Source organism: Notolabrus celidotus, chromosome 22, assembly GCF_009762535.1.
Source record: "Notolabrus celidotus isolate fNotCel1 chromosome 22, fNotCel1.pri, whole genome shotgun sequence".
NCBI classification, from domain to species: Eukaryota; Metazoa; Chordata; class Actinopteri; order Labriformes; family Labridae; genus Notolabrus; species Notolabrus celidotus.
In genome coordinates, this window is record NC_048293.1 from 10,256,419 (window position 1) to 10,276,846 (window position 20,428).

Genomic DNA, 20,428 nt, shown 5'->3' on the forward strand with positions numbered 1-20,428 from the left:
GTACCAGCAACCAAGTAGGCCAGGGAAACAGGGGAATGAGAGAGGGGAAGCAGCCACGCTCCATCAAAGAAAATGACTTTTGGCAACAAGATGCATTTGGTATTTGGTATTCGGCATAGGCCCGAAGTATAGCAAAATTAAGGCAGTCTGAAAACCATTCATTTCAAACAACTTTTTCCTCAACATTAAATGACTCGTAGTGTATTTTTTTTTTTTAAGAGGCTACGTGATTTGGATGTTTTGCAACCTCCGTCTGTCGCTGCATGCCATCAGGAGTCAGTGCTGTGGGCAGGGACCGCTCAGGCTGAAATGCACAAAGCCAGCACGTTCATAACCGTGTGCAGTAGCCGAACGGTGCTGAACTACATCCAGCTTCACCAGGAGAATCATCAAGAGCAGATCGGGGAGGGGTCTTATTTCTGGGGGGGGGTTTCACCGTTTTCTTTTGGTGCACGGACCGACAACTCAAGCGACGTTTCGCAGGTTGCCGGTGACACGGGGGTGATGGAGGCTTTGGAATGAACAGATGTGTTGCAGATGCGCTGTCCGAGGTACTGGAAAAGCCACAGACAGACCCGCCGTTGTCCTTTTTTCCAGGCGAGACGAAACACATGAACTGACGTGAATGCCGAGCAGCAAAACACGGCACACCAGTTCGACTGTTAACACATAACCCTTACCAGGAGTAAATGGGACCGCACGTCGACCGAGCGTTAGAAAGATGGAGAGAATTTTGTTCTTGCTCGTCCTCAGCTGTCTCTGCGTCTCTCGAGTCACAGCGGGTAAGTTTATGTTTATGTGCATTGGAGGGAGGTTTCGGTGCATTTTGGAGCTACATCTTGCAGTGTAACATTCAATCATCAAATGAAACGACTACTTAAGGGATTGCAGTTGCTTGTGTATGAAATACTACTGTCTTACACGGATTTGCATCGCTTGAATGCAGGCTAGAAATTTGCACTGGTAACGTTACTGTGAGACGTTGCAGAGCCTCTCGTGTTTATGGAAAGCCTGACTGTGTTTGTGGGCTACCAAAGGGATTTCTTTGCGGTCGTCTGAAGCAAATGGATTGATCCACATACATGTTTTAAATCTAAACTGAAATACAGACAATTTGACGATCATGTTAATTGATTGATCATCGACTGATGACCTTTAACAAAACATATTAATGCCTGTTTCTTAATGCAATGCAGTATGAGTGTATGTTTTAGTGTGTCTATGTATGCGCGCGCGTATGCGTGTATGTGCGCGCGTATGCGCGCGCATATGCGTGTATGTGCGCGTGTTTGTATGTGAATGCACGTGAGTTTATACATAGCTAAAATGAGTTTAGAAGGTCTATGGTTGGCTTGTTGTCTCATATAAATATATTATAAATGTATATATATATATATATATATATATATACACACACACACATCTACATCTAAACATATAAAATTAGCATAGATAGATAGATAGATAGATAGATAGATAGATAGATAGATACATAGATAGATAGGTTTTCTAAGTTCAATGTGGACTGGAAGAGTACAAACATGTACTGTCAGACTATTGAGTATTGTAGGAACATTTGTTTAGTGCTGAATTTCACTGCATTTATGTAATGTAAAGGCCAATGGAAACAAATGTTGGTCCTCTTTAGATCCTGTGTGTGAGTGTTCTGAAGTTGAAATACTGTATGTTGTGCTTTTAGCCCCCCAACAGACATACACTTTTTGACAGACATGTTAAGCATTTGCAAGCATCCTCTGATTTATATGGTATTTTGGGTTGTTTTTTTGTTTTTTTAAATTACACAAAATTGTAATATAGCAATACAACAATGAATGGACAAAGTCACACACAGACACAAACAGAGAGAGAGAGGGAGAGAGAGAGAGAGAGAGAGAGATAGAGAGAGAGAGAGAGAGAGAGAGAGAGAGAGAGAGAGAGAGAGAGAGAGAGAGAGAGAGAGCGAGCAAAAAAAGAACATACATAGTTAATTGTTGTTAATTTGATAGAAGGAATGATAACTATCATAATTTATGTTACCTTTGTTTGATCATTTCCGACAGAAAAATACTGTAGCATCCTGGTAGGTCATTGGACAATCTCTGTCGGAATTATGAGACACATAACATAAGTAAGATGTATCCTGATATTTCTGCAAAGTTATCGATACATTGCATTAAACTGAGCTCTGCTAATGTTGTCATAATTAGGCATACAGTCAGTATAGCCATTATTTTGTGGTAAATGTATTAACCAATAGTAAGGTGGAATGTAGTGACCGTCAAATGTTTATGGAGAATGTTTATGATTTGTTTTCACCAGCTGCTCTTCTTCAGTGATTCTGAGCTGATCAAAAGAGTTTGTTGAAGACCTAAAATATTTAATTTCTATTTTGATCAAATAACATCACAACTTGCTGCAATACCAAACAAAGTGATTAATATTACCTATTTTTTGAAGTATTGATATGATGTATATTAAAAGAAAATTTTAATGTATGGTACAAATACAACTTACTTCCAAAAACACACATTTTCCTATGACAAACTAGAATCCAAAGAAACGGAGTAGGTGAACATGATCACTGGATTCAATGAAAAGTTCAATTTATTTTTTAGCCCTCACCTCAAGATCAATTTTGTGGCTGTTTGACCTTTTCCTCATATAAAATGATACTAATTTTATGTAATGGAGTTTAGATGATTTATTTATGGGAGCAACTTCATTGAAGTTTTTGTCTCCAAGTTTATTTTAAGAGTTGGTCAGACGACTGCACCAGGACAACCGTGCAAATGATTTCAGAGGCAGTGAGGTGGACTAACACAAGTGAATGAGTGCATGCCACAGCTCTATTAAATTTTCACCACTGTGACATCTTTACTGTGCCTATGTTTATTTTGACTCATAAAGTGTTAGTTGATTCAGGGACAGGAGAGTCAAGGTTTCCATTTGAAATGTTATTCGAACCTGTAACGTATTCATTCTAGAGGAGGCCATACATCCGTGAAGGCAATTTTCCCCAGTCCTTAACAGTGAGATGCAAAAAAAAAAGGGACAATCAATGAATCAGTCATGAAATTGACCATTGATGCAAGCAGTGCAAAGGCTGCAGGCTGTTTTCCGTGTTTGTGAAGGGCTTATGATATATGGTTGAGCTGAGAGTGTAATTTTTTCATACTCTTGAGCAATTCTGTCCACCTGTCATGAGATAAATCCTAACCTGAGTTCAGTTTAATGTATGTCAAGTGCTAAGCTATCTAGCTTCCATGGAGAATAGTTGAAAGTCTACACTGGAAGAGCTTCATTGTTTAAGCCACCGTTCTCTATCTTACACTCTAAAAACGCTGTTCAATGGACACTGTGTCTGTGTGTGTGGTTTTTTGTAATTATGTTTGTTTTCATTTGTACTTACTCTACCACTTTTCTTAGTAAATACATTTCTAAAGGTGCTATTGACATATAATTTGCACCATATGTTGGTAACAACACATGCAGTCCACAAATGCAAATCAATCAAACCATAGATGTCCATAAATTAAGTTATGTGTAATGATGTGAAATGACACATGGAAAAAGTATTGAAAACACGAAGAAAGGGGGGTGCAAAAAGGCATAGAAAGCCAAGACACCTGCTGAAATCTATCAGTAATTAGAAAGCAAATCTGCCCCTCATCAATGCAAATTAATATCAGCTGGTTCAGTCCCAATTGTTGGCCTATGAAAAGATGTCTTACTACCAAGGTGTCACACAAGAAATATCTCATGATGGGTAAAAGCAAAGAACACTCTCAAGAGCTTTGCAACCTTATTGTTGATAAACATACAAATGGTATTAGTTACAGATGGATTTCTAAACTTCTGAATGTTCCAGTGAGCACTGTTGGGGGCATAATCCTGAAGTGGAGAGAACATCATTTCTCCATAAACTGGCCACGACCAGGTGCTCCTTGCAAGATTTCTGACAGAGGAGTGAAAATAATTATCAGAAGAGTTGTCCAAGAGCCAAGGACCACTTGTGGAGAGCTACAGAAAGACCTGGAATTAGCAGGTACAGTTGTTTTAAAGAAAACAAAAAGTAATGCACTCAACCACCATGGCCTGTATGCAAGCTCACCATGCAGGACTCCATTGCTGAAGAAAGAGCATGTTGGACCTTGTTTAAAGTTTGCTGCACAACATTTAGACAAGCCTGTGAAATACAGGGAGAATATAGTCTGGTCAGATGAGACCAAAATCTCTTGGATGCCATAATTCACACCATGTTTGGAGGTCGAATGGAACTGCACATCGCCCCCCCAAAAAACCCTTACCTACAGTGAAGTTTGGAGGTGGGAACATCATAGTGTAGTGCTGTTTTTCAGCATACAGCTCTGGCAAACTTCATGCTATTGAAGGAAGGATGAATGGATACATTCTTGATAAAATCTGCTGCAATCTACCAGGGTGATGAAGATGAAACAAGAGTGGACATTCCATCTAGACAATGATCCTAAACACACAGCCAAAAAACCCTCAATTGGTTTCAGAGAAAGAAAATAAAGCTGCAATAATGGCCAGGCCAATCATCTGACTTGAATCGAATAAAAAAATCTATGGAAAGAACTAAAGATCAGAGTTCATAGAAGAGGCCCATAGAACCTTCAACATTTGAAGACTGTTTATGTGGAAGAATGGGACAAAATCACACCTGATCAATGCATGTGACTAGTTTTTCCATACAGGAGGCGTCTTTAAGCTGTCGTTACCAACAAAGGCTTTTGTACAAAGTATTAAATAAATGTTATTTTTTATTTATTTATTTTATTATTTATGTATTTAAAGGGGACAGTGCATAGTAATGAACATTTCAGCGTTGCATCAATGTAAATATGCCAGCATAATCGAGTAATATGTCCTGAGTTGGACCAACTAAACATGGACCAACATATCAGAATATCACACAAGTTACAATGCATACATTAAACCCGTAAGATTACACACACACACACACACACACACACACACACACACACACACACACACACACACACACACAAAGGGAAAGAGAGACAGCAATGGATACAGATTAGTGATTGCAGACCTGCTGTGTCTTGAACCATCGTTTAAGATAGGTTGTGAATGTGGGGTAAGTGGGGCATTCCCTTGTGGAACAGGAATTTTGTTCAAGACCTCCCCTCCCTTGACAGACAGCACAGACTGACTAAACGTAGTATGCCTAAATGGTATCACACAGTCTCCTCTAGTGCAGGATCTGGTTGCGGTTCTGTCAGTAGATTTAAGTTTAATATATTCACCGAGAGGCGGTGGAGCAAGTCCATGCACGATTTTATAGATCAAGCAGGCAAACTTAAACATTTCAAAATTGAGGAGGTGATGTTTCTGAATTATGATGCAGTGATGGAAACTAAGTGGTTTTCTGTCAAAGAGATTATATTGGTTTGAGTGTTGTTGCATTGGTATTTGACCAGTTTGTTCTACAGTATTCTACATGAGAAAGGATCATAGAAGGAAGAAACATCCAGGCAGCACTTTCAGGTAGTGCAGGTATAACTTGCCTGAAATTATGAAGATTAAATTTGATCTTTTTTAAATGTTTTTAAAATGGTTCTTGAAAGACAGAGCGTGTTCAATAATTTCTCCTTGTGTCATTCAATTTTATTACACAAAATGTAATTTCTTAACTTATTTGTTTTGGTTTCTTTGTACAGATGGATTACTTGGGTTGTTATTGAAGTCTGGTGAAATTGTCATGTCAATAGCACCTTTAGAAATATATTGACTTAGAAAAGTGGTCTAATTCAATACTTGTTTTAACTACTATATATGTTTAATCAGATTCAGGGATTCTTCAGGGACACTTCATTATGTTAGAAGTTCATGTACAACACCATTCCAGAAGGTTTGGTTGCTGGTTAAAAGAATCTGGTGTTCAAATATTTTGTAAATGATAATAATTTCAAACCTATATTTAATTGGCAGAGCCAAGAGGCATGAATGTGGATTTTTTTCTTAAATTGACTTAGAGGGTCTGTAGTTGCCCCAGCCTAGCTGTTACATTCTCTCTAACCTAGTAAACCAGTGAAAAGAGACCTTGAATCTGTGGTTTAATAATAAAAAAAAAAGGTATAAGAGCTGCAGCATCTTATAGAGAAATGCCTTGGAAGACTTGTGATACAAAATACAAAAGATTATGTTACTGAAGCCCTTGGACAGCTAAACAATGTGACTTACAGTTTGTTGCCACAAATCCCTGTGGAAAAATACATGATAGAGAGAAATGAAATTCTGAGCAATGCAATGGAGAAGAAGTGGATCACAAAAAGCCTATATGATTTTTTGAAAACTGAACATTATTCCTGTAATCTGAAAATACACAAAAGTTTAGACAATCCCCGTGAAGACCAATCATGGCAAGTACTAACTCATTGTCTGAACATTTAAGCTAGTTTGTGGACTACTTCATTAAAGACATTGTAAAGACTCTACTTTTATATTTGGCAGATACATAAGATGTTTTCCAACTGATGGCTGTCACCTTTCTTCCTGATAATTGCTTTTTGGTCTCTTTTGATGTGGAGAGTTTGTAGACTAATATTCCACAGGTAACAGCCACTAGGTCGGTTCATACCTGCACCCTTCTCATTTAAGTGACGGAGGGACAGCTGTAGTACCAGTTTTTTGTTTATTGTGTTCAAAAATAGGGGCGTTGTGCTCTAGGTGTATTTAGGATTTAGGAATTGTTTGTAGTCATGGAAACATCAAGTTGTTTTGACATGCTATTTTGTGACAGTGAAAATTCTGATTGGTCATGTGACAAGGGTTATTTATCCCAGCTGTTAAAGCCCATTGGTTTATGATGGGCAATCCTGGGGAAGTGACCGGCGTTGTTTGCTCACAATAAAGTCTGAGGGAAAGTTTTTTCAGTGTGTGGTCATGTCTAGGAAGTAGTCTAGTTTGTTTTGACCTTCCTCATGTTTCACATCTTGTGTTTCCTGTTTTATTTTTTAGTTTACCTTTTGTCTCTTGTTGCAGATCCCTTTACCTCCTGTGTCCCGCGTTCGTGATTGCCCTTATGTCTCACCTGTGTCTTGCTAGCCCCATGTCTTCACTGTATTTAATCCCAGTGTTACCTCCTTCCTGTGTCAGTTTGTCTTGTCTTTTTGTCAGCGTTCCGGCTATCGTTTCTTGTAGACTTTGTGATTTTTTAATTAAAAGTAATTACCTTGAATCCTGGAGTCTCGTCCTTTTGGGTTCAATCCCGTGGTTAAGCGTGACAGTGGTGGTCTATCTGTTATTTCCCATATTTATATGTATATGGTTCTTTTTTTTTTTTTACTGAATGCACACAGGCTCAGTAATGAATAGTGTACATGGATCTGTGTGTTGATATTACTACCAGCTGAGCTAAATACTTGGTTCTGATGGGTCAAGAGAAAACCCCATAAGACAGTAATTATTTCTCAACAGCAAAAGCGAGTCCAGAAACCCGATCAACTGGATCACATATGTCATTTATCTAATCAGTCCAGTGACACCGTGACGAAGCGTTGTCCAATGTTCAATTTAATGTTTTTTGTCTCACACGGAGGCTGATTAGAATCTGCTGTCATGACAGTCGAGGGACTGTTTAGCTGTATAAATAAAAAATTGTGAAATTAAATAAAAACATATTTCATCAGTATGTATCAAATAGTTTACAGTGCTGGCCCTTCCATAACATGAATAGTGCATAGGGCCTTATCATCTATGGGGGGCCTCGTGCTTGCACAAATGGTTGCAGGAAGCTGTGAGAAAGGTGTCTGCAATATGAAACTATGGTACTGAACAGACAGTGTTTGCCACATAGAGATTTCCCTGAGGCGTATAAAGAGTCACCTGAGAATATTTGGCGAGTTATATTAGCATTAAAAATATTTATTTTCTGAGATATGACCTGATCCAGGATCGCTAAGTTACTATTTATCTGGCTGCTTGCTCTGCTCCTCCTGCTTCGGTTCACCAATACAGAAACACAGATCTCTGCTGATGTCAGCTAACGTCATTGTAATGTCATTAAGTTTATTAAGATGTCTGTACCCAATGAATTCAGTAATGTTACTGCATTGGTTTTAATCTTTTGATATGTCATACAATTAACTCTTGCTTAATTTGTCTTGTAACCTGCAACATTTTAATTCTCACCTGCTCTCTTACATTAGCACCTGTGCCTGTGAGGATTTATTAACACACAACTTCTGCTGCTCTTTTCTGGCACCATGTCAGTCCCTTTGAGGTTTAGAAATGGCCTGATTTTGAGAGTTCCCAAATGGCTAAGTGAGACTGGACTGAATGCAAACAATGTGGTTGTGGTTAGTCGCGTGGCCTCATATGTTCTCAAGCTGTGAGATCAGGCAGCCACATAGACTAAAAGATTAAACACATGTAGCAAGAAACCCAAAATAATTAATTTTAAATTCTTAGAAAATAATTGAACTCTGAAGTTTTTCTGTAACACAAATATGTTAACATTTGAATAGAGATGTCGGATACAAGGCCTATGTGAGAAAATGACAGCAAGGCCAACTGACCAACGGAGTGGTCCGACTGGACTGACTGACTTGGCAGCAGTTTCTGACAGTCTGTCATCAGTACAGTATAAAGTCTGTCATATACAAGTTCAGGTAGCAGGCCATTTATCTCCTTAAAAGAGTACAAGCTCATTTACATATGGACACTCTCCTAGAATACCATATACGGTCAACTTCTCCCTTTTCAGTCTTAGTCATGTTTAAAGTGTAAAGTTATTTGTTCCTGAAAATGCAGCAACTGTGAGACAAACAAGGACAAAAAAAGGCACAGACCGCTGTAAATTACTGATCAGTTTATTTGAAGCATCGGAGCTTCCAAGCGTGAACTGGAACTGAGAGATTAGTCCCACTTTATGTCTCCATGCACTATTGTAACTGTATTTTACAATGGTTTTACACTAAAATAATTTTTGAGTGGAATTGTAGTAAAACACAGTTATTTATCAACCCTGGTATCTCTTACAGAGTTCCACAGGGTTCTGTCCTTGGACCTCTGCTGTTTTCAATTTACACAGTACCTTCATACACAGTATCCAAATGTTCTTTTCTGTTGCATTTAACTAACAGATGTATCATATTTTCTCAGTTTGAATGAGTTAAATAACTTTAACATCGGGATTTTTCATGTATTCACTGCCAAGTGGGTTCTAAGCACAAAACAATAATAAACAAGACTAAAAAAAATAGAATGATGGATTAGCAGAATCTTTTCAACCTGAAATAAATCATTCTCAATTCTCAACAGTTGCCTCATGTTAATCATATATGGTCATGAATGGGTCTTTATAAAACTAAAAGGAAGAGAAAGATTTAGTTTAAAAGTATAGATCTGAGCAACATGCTGTTTAATACCAAAACTTGCCCCTGAATTCCTCTCAGGGTAGAACATGAAATAGAGTTTTTATCTGGCACTGGGCGGTTACTGGATGGGGGAGTTCCAGATGGTGTTTTACAGCAAGTCTGCTGCATAGGAGGGCTCCCTGAGGAGTTGAGCTGCACTACTTTCACCAGAAAAGCAACTTTTTGCCATCGTTTCCTCTGACAAAAGTTTTTTCCATAAGTTTTGTTTGACAAAGTTAAGCATTGATATGTCGTTTTGAAGCCAGAGGTACCCGCTGCCATGGGCATTTTGTTTTGTGCATCCATCTCATTCTTGTGAAATCATCAGATCAGCAATCAGGATAGAATGTTATAACATCTAGTTTATTACAACATGTAACCTGAAGTGTATTTATACCATTCACGGTTAAATTGTAGATATCAACCCTGCACATTATATACTATGGAAAAAGTAACTCAAAGGTATAAATGAAAAGTTGTTTGGTTCTGGTTCTGTTTCCTTGAGTTTGGTTCTGGTTCTGGTTCTGTTTCCTTGAGTTGTTTCTGGTTCTGTTTCATTGAGTTTGGTTCTGGTTCTGTTTGCTTGAGTTCGGTTCTGGTTCTGTTCTGGTTGCTTGAGTTCAGTTCTGGTTCGGTTCTATTTCGGTTCTGGTTCGGTTCTGGTTGCATTCTGGTTGCTTGAATTCAGTTCTGGTTGCCTAACCCTGACCATAACCATAACCCTGCACATTATATACTATGGAAAAAGTAACTTAAAGGTATAAATGAAAAGTTGTTTGGTTCTGGTTCTGTTTGCTTGAGTTTGGTTCTGGTTCTGTTTGCTTGAGTTGTTTCTGGTTCTGATTGCATGAGTTTGGTTCTTGTTCTGGTTCTGTTCGATTGAGTTTGGTTCTGGTTCTGCGTGCTTGAGTTCGGTTCTGGTTCGGTTCTGGTTGCTTGAGTTCAGTTCGGGTTCGGTTCTGGTTCGGTTCTGGTTGCTTGAGTTCGGTTCTGGTTCGGTTCTTGATCGGTTTTGGTTCGGTTCTGGCTCGGTTCTGGCTCGGTTCTGGTTGCTTGAGTTCGGTTCTGGTTCGGTTCTGGTTCGGTTCTGGTTGCTTGTGTTCGGTTCTGGTTCGGTTCTGGTTCGGTCCTGGTTCGGTTCTGGTTCGGTTCTGGTTCGGTTCTGGTTGCTTGGGTTCGGTTCTGTTGACTTGAGTTCGGTTCTGGATTGGTTCTAGATCGGTTCTGGTTCGATTCTGGTTCGGTTCTGGTTGCTTGGCTTCGGTTCTGGTTCGGTTCTGGTTGCTTGAGTTCGGTTTTGGTTCGGTTCTAGATCGGTTCTGGTTCGGTTCTGGTTGCTTGGGTTCGGTTCTGGTTCGGTTCTGGTTCAGTTCTGGTTCGGTTCTGGTTCGATTCTGGTTCAGTTCTGCTTCGGTTCTGGTTGCTTGAGTTTGGTTCTGGTTCGGTTCTGGTTAAGTTCTGGTTCGGATCTGGTTGCTTGAGATCGGTTCTGTTCGGTTCTGGGTTAGTTCTGTTTTGGTACGGGTTGCTTGAGATCGGTTCTCCCCTAACCCTAAACCTAACCCTAACCCTAACTCTAACCCTAACCCTAATCATAACCCTAACCCTAATCCTAACCCTAACCCTAATCCTAATCCTAATCCTAACCCTAACCCTAATCCTAACCCTAACCCTAACCCTAATCCTAACCCTAATCATAACCCTAACCCTAATCCTAACCCTAACCCTAATCCTAACCCTAACCCTAACCCTAATCCTAACCCTAAACCTAATCCTAACCCTAACCCTAATCCTAACCCTAACCCTAACCCTAACCCTAATCCTAACCCTAACCCTAACCCTAATCCTAACCCTAACCCTAACCCTAATCCTAACCCTAACCCTAACCCTAACCCTAATCCTAACCCTAACCCTAATCCTAACCCTAATCCTAACCCTAATCCTAACCCTAACCCTAACCCTAATCCTAACCCTAACCCTAACCCTAATCCTAACCCTAACCCTAATCCTAATCCTAACCCTAACCCTAACCCTAATCCTAACCCTAATCCTAACCCTAATCCTAACCCTAACCCTAAACCTAACCCTAATCATAACCCTAACCCTAACCCTAATCCTAACCCTAACCCTAATCCTAATCCTAACCCTAACTCTAACCCTAATCCTAACCCTAACCCTAATCCTAACCGTAACCCTAACCCTAATCCTAACCCTAACCCTAATCCTAACCCTAACCCTAACCCTAACCCTAATCCTAACCCTAACCCTAATCCTAATCCTAACCCTAACCCTAACCCTAATCCTAACCCTAACCCTAACCCTAACCCTAACTCTAACCCTAATCCTAACCCTAACCCTAATCCTAACCGTAACCCTAACCCTAATCCTAACCCTAACCCTAATCCTAACCCTAACTCTAACCCTAATCCTAACCCTAACCCTAATCCTAACCGTAACCCTAACCCTAATCCTAACCCTAACCCTAATCCTAACCCTAATCTTAACCCAAATCCTAACCCTAACCTTAATCCTAATCATAACCCTAACCCTAATCCTAACCCTAACCCTAACCCTAATCCTAACCCTAACCCTAATCCTAATCCTAATCCTAACCCTAACCCTAGGGTTAAGGTAAGAATGGTTTTGTAACAGAATAAATGCACATAAAAACACTGTATGTAAAACGATTTTCAACACAAACTATTATTTTTTGCAAAGTTAAGGTAAAATATACGGCTACAAAACATCCTAAATTAAGAGCCGTTCGGGAGTCGAAAGAGCCGGCTCATCTTTGGAAGCCGAGTTAAAAGAGCCGGCTCTCTGAAAAGAGCCAAACTTCCCATCACTAATGTGAATATGTATGAACATACTATGATTGGTGATATCTATATTGGGCACCAACATGTCCTTATAAGTATCTCATACATTTACCATCAATGTGTAGCTTTATTTCTGTTTTGGTATGGGAGGTTTATAAAAGTTAGATGGTTTGAACTATTTTTAACTATTTTAATTGACACAATAAAGAATTTTTTTATAAAAGAAGTCAAATGCTCTGCAAAGAAACCAGAAGAGACAGGCTGTGGTGTGTTGTCATACTGTGAAAATCAGCTCATGCAAGGAATGCAAGGTGGTAAATCTAGTAATGCTTGCTTCAATGCAAATTCTAACACATAAGCAAGCATTTCATACTTAAAGGTGTGAACAGCGTGCTTTTTTGGCTGCAAGCCCAGTTATAGTGGATGGACTTAATTCCTCAGTCAGGGACTGTAGTTGATCATACAGCATTGATTTTTTTGCTGGGAAATACTTACTAAAGATAAAGAGAGGCATACAGAGAAAGGGAGGTGGACAGCAAATTAATGTATGTATTTAGAAGGGAGAAATGGAAGTGTTAGTTTTACAGAAGAGAGACAAAGCAAGAAAGACAGAGAAAATGTAAGAAGCAGCAACATGATGGAGGGAGTATTATTTGTGTTCTCCCCCTACACGTCCCTGTGACAACAATTCTCCCAGCACCTACTGTAGGCATTACTTTACAAGCTGTTGTAGAGTCCTCAGTGGCCCTGGAGGACCTCCACAGAGACAAACCAAAAAAGCTGTGCTAAGTCTGAGGTGAAAGAAAGAAGTAAAAAGAGAGCTATATATCAAATGCTATTTCATATTCATAACCTTGATCAAACTGTTAGCTCCTTCAGGGTTATTAACCTCTATACATAAAACCACTGTTTCCCTCCTTGGTGCCTGTGTGTGTGGGAAGAGGAATACATTTTAAGGAAGGTTTAAATCGCAGTTGGCTTGTCAAATCATCAGCCTCATGGCATCCCTTCGCCTCTTTGAATTGACTGGCTTGCAGTCTCTTAACACAATGCTGCATTGATTGCCATACTCTGCCTTTTGACAAAACATTAGAGCTGTGTGTGTATGTGTGTATGTGTGTATGTGCGCAAGTGCGTGCCTGCGTGTCTGTTGGGGGGGTTAGAGTGGAAAGAATGGGAGAGAGATTTGTTTTGAAATCCTAACCTCCATTCCTTAGGTGGTCAGCAAGGTTAGAAATTCATTTCCTATGAGTAAAGAGCTAATTTCTCAACAACAGAACAAAAACACCCTAAGGTTTGATTATTTCAACTGTGCACTGTGCGGGAATAGAACGCAGAGAAGGCACAGGCTCTGTTCCACTTTCACTAATGCTGAAAGCACATGTACAGCCATCCACCCACACAACTAGGCAGTGTGTGGGGAGGACATCCTAAATGAATTGCAAATCAATATCTACGCATGGACAGTAAGTGGCCTCTATTTATAAGCCTCATATTTGCCTACATAAACTTGATCTCAGTCTGAGTGTGAGAACTGTCTAATCAATAGAAGAAGAGCAGATGAGGGTGTCTCCTCTTTTTCACCCATCTGCTCCCTGCACCCAGATTGCCATTGAAGTCTCAGTTACTTGTGGAAAACTTTACACATGAAGATCTGGCAAAAAGCCCATGTGTACATAAATAAAGCAAGGTGCTTTGGAGAGATAGAAAGAAAGAAATGTAAAGGAAAAGAGACATCACAAGACAGATTATTGGTATGTTAGGAGGTGGTTTTGCACAAAGTGTCCTATTTATGAGTTTCAGTCATGTGACTGAGCGCCATCAGCAAGCTGATGAAAAATGGCTATTCAGATGAAATTGCCCCTAAGAAAAAGGAATGTTTGATATCTAGATTTGGAGTCTTAATTATTTCTAAATGAACCGCAGACTCCAAGTCTGACTGAAGTCTGCTAGAAATGTGTCTTTTTCCTGTAGGGATATTTTCCATAGTGCCTCTCCTCATCCTGGGGAGTCCAGGTCACAACATAAGTGCACCGAAGCTGCTTTACTTCAGAATGATTTAATGGTTCTGTAGTTTATAAGTTTTAATGAAGAAACTTTTCTTGATCAGGGTTTTCATGGCTCACTTCACCTGTGAGGCAGGCTGGGGAGGGTCTGCTAAAAAAGAAATGTACTGTATACCTATATGTATAAAAAGGCAGTCCAGTCCTAAGGAACATGGATCATCTTGTGAAGTGACACTCAACAGTTTAGGATAAGCAGCTGTTGCAGAAGTATTTACAGGCTGTCTATTACCCTGCCTTTCTTCATAACAGACACAGTTTTTTTGCATAATTTATTAAAATCCTGATACTCATAACAATGTGGTGCTGATGCACTGAAAGATTGGGCATAATATACTTGTTTATGAAACATATTAAGTTTAACTTCACAAGATGCTGCAAAGTCCTTACAGAGATCTGGCTGCTCTTCCGATCTTCCCATTCAAAATAACATACAGGCTAAACATAGACTAAAGTAATTGAACATTTGCCTTTCTTGTCATAACTTTCCAAATGAATGTCTTAATTTTACAACTTTAATCTTAAAATCCCTTTTTTGTACTATTTGGTGGCCTTGATACTCGTGAAACCCATGAATATAGTCCCGAAGACAGTTAGTAAAATTGGGCAGATCAAAATAACACAGGAAAATGTAGGCCTATGTGGTGGATAGGACGAATAAGTATTAGTTACAGATCCAAAAGCTTTGCTATTTAAAAAAGGGACAGGACAACATAACAGGACATTTTTGGGGAGATGACTTTTGTGGTTTATGTAAAATTACAAACAGTTGGAGTAAAACAGCAGGCATAAAGCATTCAGTCTGTAATGAAAAAAATAATGTGTACTGAGGATCAAACATATTACATACTGCAACCCTCATTCATTGTGCTTTATTTAAAGTGCAAAGCAATTAAGTTTCCTGTCCCTTTTTTAGTGATCCTCCATGCACATAAGTGGGTGAGGTTTGTGTGACTGTGTGTCCTTTCACAACGATGAGACCACGTGCCAAGGTCTACTCTGACACATGCTGGGGCAAAATTCAGGTCAGCACAAATCCTGATGGCTCTATCATTGCCATTAACTATGAATGAGAGAAAGCTTGCATTCCGGCCATCTGTATGCTAGGGGTTAGTTGTGTGCTAACCACACCTTGAACCCAGCATAACTGCAGCTAAATGGCAATGAGGCTCAGTGATATTTTAAAAGTTAGAATACAGCAACAATTTATGCATAATTTTCCAGTGTAGTGAGACATCACCACTTTTTCAACATTGACTTATGCTCATGCAGCGAAAGAACACCGGTCTGCGAGGTGCGTCTGAAAATAGTGCCAAAACAAAAGGGGTTTCTGACAGCAAACTGAATAGCTCCAATTTTTTCTACTGGTTCATGCATTTGCACCGTGATGAGTGCATGGACCATATTTTCTCAACTTAAGCGAAATTATGCGAAATAGGTGTCCCCGTCCCCAGAGAAAATAGCCTAGCTTGCCTGCCGGTCCTCTGGGAATTTTCTCATTAAAAGGGAAGAGCTCACCGGCACTCATTGTGGCTTGCAGGAGCACTAGTGTAATGTAACTCATACGACCCCACTTCAATGTGTTGTTATGTTTCAATCATAGATGATGATCGTTATGGGGGAAAAATGCATAAATGGTCAGCAGGTATACTTTACTGTGATACACCTTGGTGGTACCAATTGGAACCTTCAAACCAATAGGTTTCCCTTGGGTCAAGCCTTCACTGGCTAAGGTGTCTTATCCACTATCAACAGCATCACTGCCCCCCTGAGGTTTGTTGCACCATTCACCATTCACCATTCACCAGATCCCCAAAACAGCTCTCTTAGAAAGTTGCCACTTAACCCATTAGACAGCACCATGACCAGACCAAGACTCTGAAGATTGTTGTCTGATTGTCCCCAGGTTTATTGCTATAGCAGGAAAGTGTGAACCTGTAAATCCTACAAAAGACAAAGTTCTAGGCTTGCCTTGGAAAGGAACCCAACATAATAACACAGGTTGACCTTACTGGAGTAAGATTTTTTTTACTTGAATATATAAGAGGCACTCAGTAGTTTCTGTAGTGCTTGTCATTGTCAACTCAGGGGGGCGGGGGGAGCTCAAGCTTTATCTAGTTTTAGCAGAGGGAAAATATCCATTGGAGGGGTCAGGAAGGCTGGATGGCAGCCTGGCATGGGATAGAAAATGATCTGTCACTCTCATCATCATTGGGCTAACACATACACACCACAAACATTCATCAAGGTTCAAAGTCACCCCTATCTCTTGGGGAAGGCAAGCTGTGTGCCAAGGGGATGAGAGAGAGTTTATGGAGACATCTGCCCGGTATTTCATTGGGGCTGACTCTCATGTCGATATTAAAGGCCTGCAGTCATGATAAAGGTCCACTCTGGCTGTCCTCAAGCACAGTGCCAGCACAGTGCAGTCATACGAGGGGTAAAAGACGGACAAAAAAGACAAAGGATGACCAGAAGCTGTTGAACATATAACTGTCTTAATTTAATTCAGATCAGCTGAATAAATGAACAAAATTCTTTACTCATCAACTGGAAAAAATGTGGGGTCTCTTTTAGAGGCCTGTGTCACCAGGGGCGTCGTAGTTGGGAAAAGTGTGACTGACTACCTAGGGCCCAAGTGGGGAGGGGGGCCTGAAATAAAATGTGTTTTCTACTACACTTTTCTTTTGTTTTGTTATAACTGCAATATGATAACTAAAATTGTCTGAATAAATAAACAATCATTTAGAACTCCTTTCTGGATAAAAAGGGAGTCCCCCTATTGTGTTAAAAGATCTCATAATAAGTGCTAAAATTGAATAAAACAGGTGGGTTTGAAATCAGCCCCCTCCCCAGGCGGGTTCCTCGTAAAAAAAAATAATCCTTAAATACATAAAATTAATTTAAGAAGTTGCGTATATCCCCTCTAAAACACAACCAAGTAACTTGATTGTTAAAACTGTTAAAATTAAGGAATATTTTTAAAATTATTAAACACACAATATACGTCATTTCATTTGTAAAAACCAGCTGAGGGGGAATACACAATAGAAATAAAATAAATTAGTAATGATGAATAAATTAATTAATACAAGGTTAAGATAAGAAGGATTTCCCTCTCTGGAGAGAGGGTTCCGTTCAAGCCTGTAGGAGAGAGGCCCTGGGAGACCAGGAAATGATGCAACACGCTCACCTGACATGCATAGTACGTCTCCTATGAGAAGATTGTGGGAGGTTGGCCTGATGCTAAGAGTGGCCGGTACCAAAATGAATGGCCTCCCAATTTTGTTCTCTTTGTGGAAACAAGTCAGCCACTGTAAAGTTTTTGAAATGTATTAGGCACTTCTGTAGTCATTGATAAGACTCTTATTATATTTAGCTATAAATAAGTTACCATGTTTGAATACGTTTAAGACAAAGCCACACTACCCTGTGGGCACCAGGTGTAACTCATGAAATAGAAATAGAGCCAGAAATAATATATTAAAGGCTAGCTATTGTGATGAAGGATTTCTATATCTGAAATATAGAAATATATAAAGAGATGCTGTGATCATAAACGACTTGGGCTGTTTTTCAGTTTTTATTGTTTTAGCATCACAACTATTTACAAATATTTACATGCCATGTGGTAATCTACAAAGCTCTGCCTAGCTAAAAATCACTGCAGTCAAAATATCTGGGCTATTTATCTAAAGGTTACTGTGAAATTTAAGAATTACAGTGGTGGACAAACTGATTAACATTTCCATATCAACAACTGTATTTGCAGTTGATCTTTATATATAAAGATTATATTTCATAGACTCAAATTCAAAATGTTTACAATATAAATGGAGGCTAACATCTCATCTTCTGTCTTTTTCTGTTTGCAGATAGCTTGTCCCCACCAGTCAATGTGACCATCAAAGCAGTGAAAGCAAACTCTGCGGTGGTGACATGGGACATCCCAGATGGAGACCCCGTCATTGGCTTTGCCATCACACAGCAGGTAAGCAGAAATGACATAAAAGGATATATGTGTTAGTGTGACATTTTGGGTAACATACTTGCTCATGCAAATACAAGAGACACAAAGACGCTTTAAGTTATTGAAGTTGTGTTCTTAATTTTCATGACTGAAGACCAGGTGTGCCTCCATGTGTTTAAATAAACCCTGTACCATAACAATCAGGTATTCTACATGGTAACTTCTGTAACTCCTAGGTTGCCAACATTTTTCCCAACCAACCCTTATTTGACAAGATACATATCAGGAGTATCTCAAGTAATTAGAATATCACTTAAAAAGTTAGTTTTTTTCATTATTTATTCTAATAAAATAAAGCTGTCCTTTATTATTATAATCTTGACATGTAAAATGAAATATATTTTAATTCTGATAATTTTTGGCCTATAGATCATGAAAATTAGAAATCCAGCATCTCAAATTATCTGAATATTTTCTAAGATTAAAAAAAATGATTTGACATACAGGAATTTCCAAATTCTGAAAATGTGTTCATGTATACACTCAATAATTGGTTGGGGCTTCTTTACCATAAATTACTGCATAAATGTGGTGTGACTTGGATGCAATCAGCCTGTGGCACCGCTGGGGTTTTATTTAAGCAGAGGTTGCTTTGATAGTTGCCTTCAGTTCATCTGTATATTGGGGTCAGGTGTTTCTCATCTTCCTTGTCAAATTCCTCACAGACTGTCTATGGGGTTCAGGTCAGGCCAATCAAGCACAGTATAGCATGGTCATTGAACCATTTAGTAGAAGTTTTGGCACTGTGGGCAGGTGCTAAGTCCTGCTGGAAAGGTAAATCAGCATCTCCATAAATCGTTTTCAGCAGAATGAACACAACTGAAAGCTGAGTCCTTTTATTCAGAAACCAATCACTTCTCTCAAACAACAAGGGCCAATGAAAAGTGGTCATGACCAAGTTAACTTATATAGCACATTAGTACAGTTACTAACCCTGACCCTTTCCTAAGTTTTTGAAACCTGTTGCATACAATTTAAAATTAGAATATATTTTGCATAAAAGAAAAACATTTTGAATTCTCGAAATTTGATATTTTGTCTTTGCATTATATAGAATTAAATACAGAGTTTTAATTGTTTGTAAACCATCAAAATCTGTTAATATTAAAAAAAACTTGGTACCAAAAAAGTTGGTATGTCATGTAATAACATGACCTTCAAATTGGGGTTGTAGTTCTGTGTCTTTATTTATCCATCATGGTTAACCTTTATTGTTCATGTTGTCCCTTTTTGTCTATTCCCAAATTCCTGCAAATAATATTGAAACAACAAAATCCTTTGTGCAAATTTGTATCAAGCTTGCAATGATAACAGGCCACACATCTCTGTTATCAATGACTTTTCTTTATTTTGTAATTCTCCAACAGAAGAAAGATGTGCGAATGCTTCGATTCATCCAAGAAGTCAACACCACTACCCGGTCCTGTGCATTGTGGGACTTGGAGGAAGAGACAGACTACATTGTGCATGTCCAATCTATCAGCATTTCTGGAACAAGTCCTTTGAGTGAACCTCTGCGCTTCCGAACCCCAAAGGAGGCAGAAACTCAGGCCTCTAAAAGTAAAGGTAGTATTTGAGTTTCAGAAAGACAAAAACATAACATGAATACTTGCTCATTCATAAACTTAAGCTAAAAACAGCAACAACAAAAAACAAACACAACATACATTTCCTCACTCCGTTTCTATCCTTTTCAAGACGAGTTCAGAGGGGACCCAGCCTTCTGACACTATCTTGAGTGATTCTGTCTAAAGACCAATAAAAATCAACAGACACACAAAGCGTGAAATGAAATTTCAACAGAGTGCTCCTAGAGCCTACCCCAGCTGCCCACAAAGCAGGGATAAAACATCCAAAGGGGTGTATACTTTATTCTGTATTGATGTGACTTGGTGGGCCTCTCTCTGCATGCATCTGGCACAACTGAGAAAATGTATCAGGTACAGAGAAGAGGTGATCAAAGATGCAAGGTTTGGCGAATAAATTGACTTGAAGCTAAAGCTCAGCTCCATCCATTCTTACTAAGCCTGGAGGATATGGTGATAAACAAAAGTTTTTTTACCGGTGCAAGAAGGTGGATTTTGTTGCTTTCAACAAGACCCCAGCAAGCTC

The 20,428-nt window shown here is 39.2% G+C and overlaps 1 protein-coding gene across 1 annotated transcript in view; it reads left to right on the plus strand.

The window, feature by feature from the left end:
- The first annotated feature begins 301 nt into the window (after positions 1 to 301).
- Positions 302 to 20,428, plus strand: part of fndc5a (fibronectin type III domain containing 5a) — a 28,543-nt gene continuing 8,416 nt past the window's right edge. Inside the window, exons 1-3 of the mRNA XM_034675080.1 lie at positions 302 to 782; positions 18,162 to 18,277; positions 19,684 to 19,882. Coding sequence (XP_034530971.1) covers positions 722 to 782; positions 18,162 to 18,277; positions 19,684 to 19,882 — 376 coding nt within the window. The 5' untranslated portion in view covers positions 302 to 721. The remainder of the gene's footprint in view (positions 783 to 18,161; positions 18,278 to 19,683; positions 19,883 to 20,428) is intronic.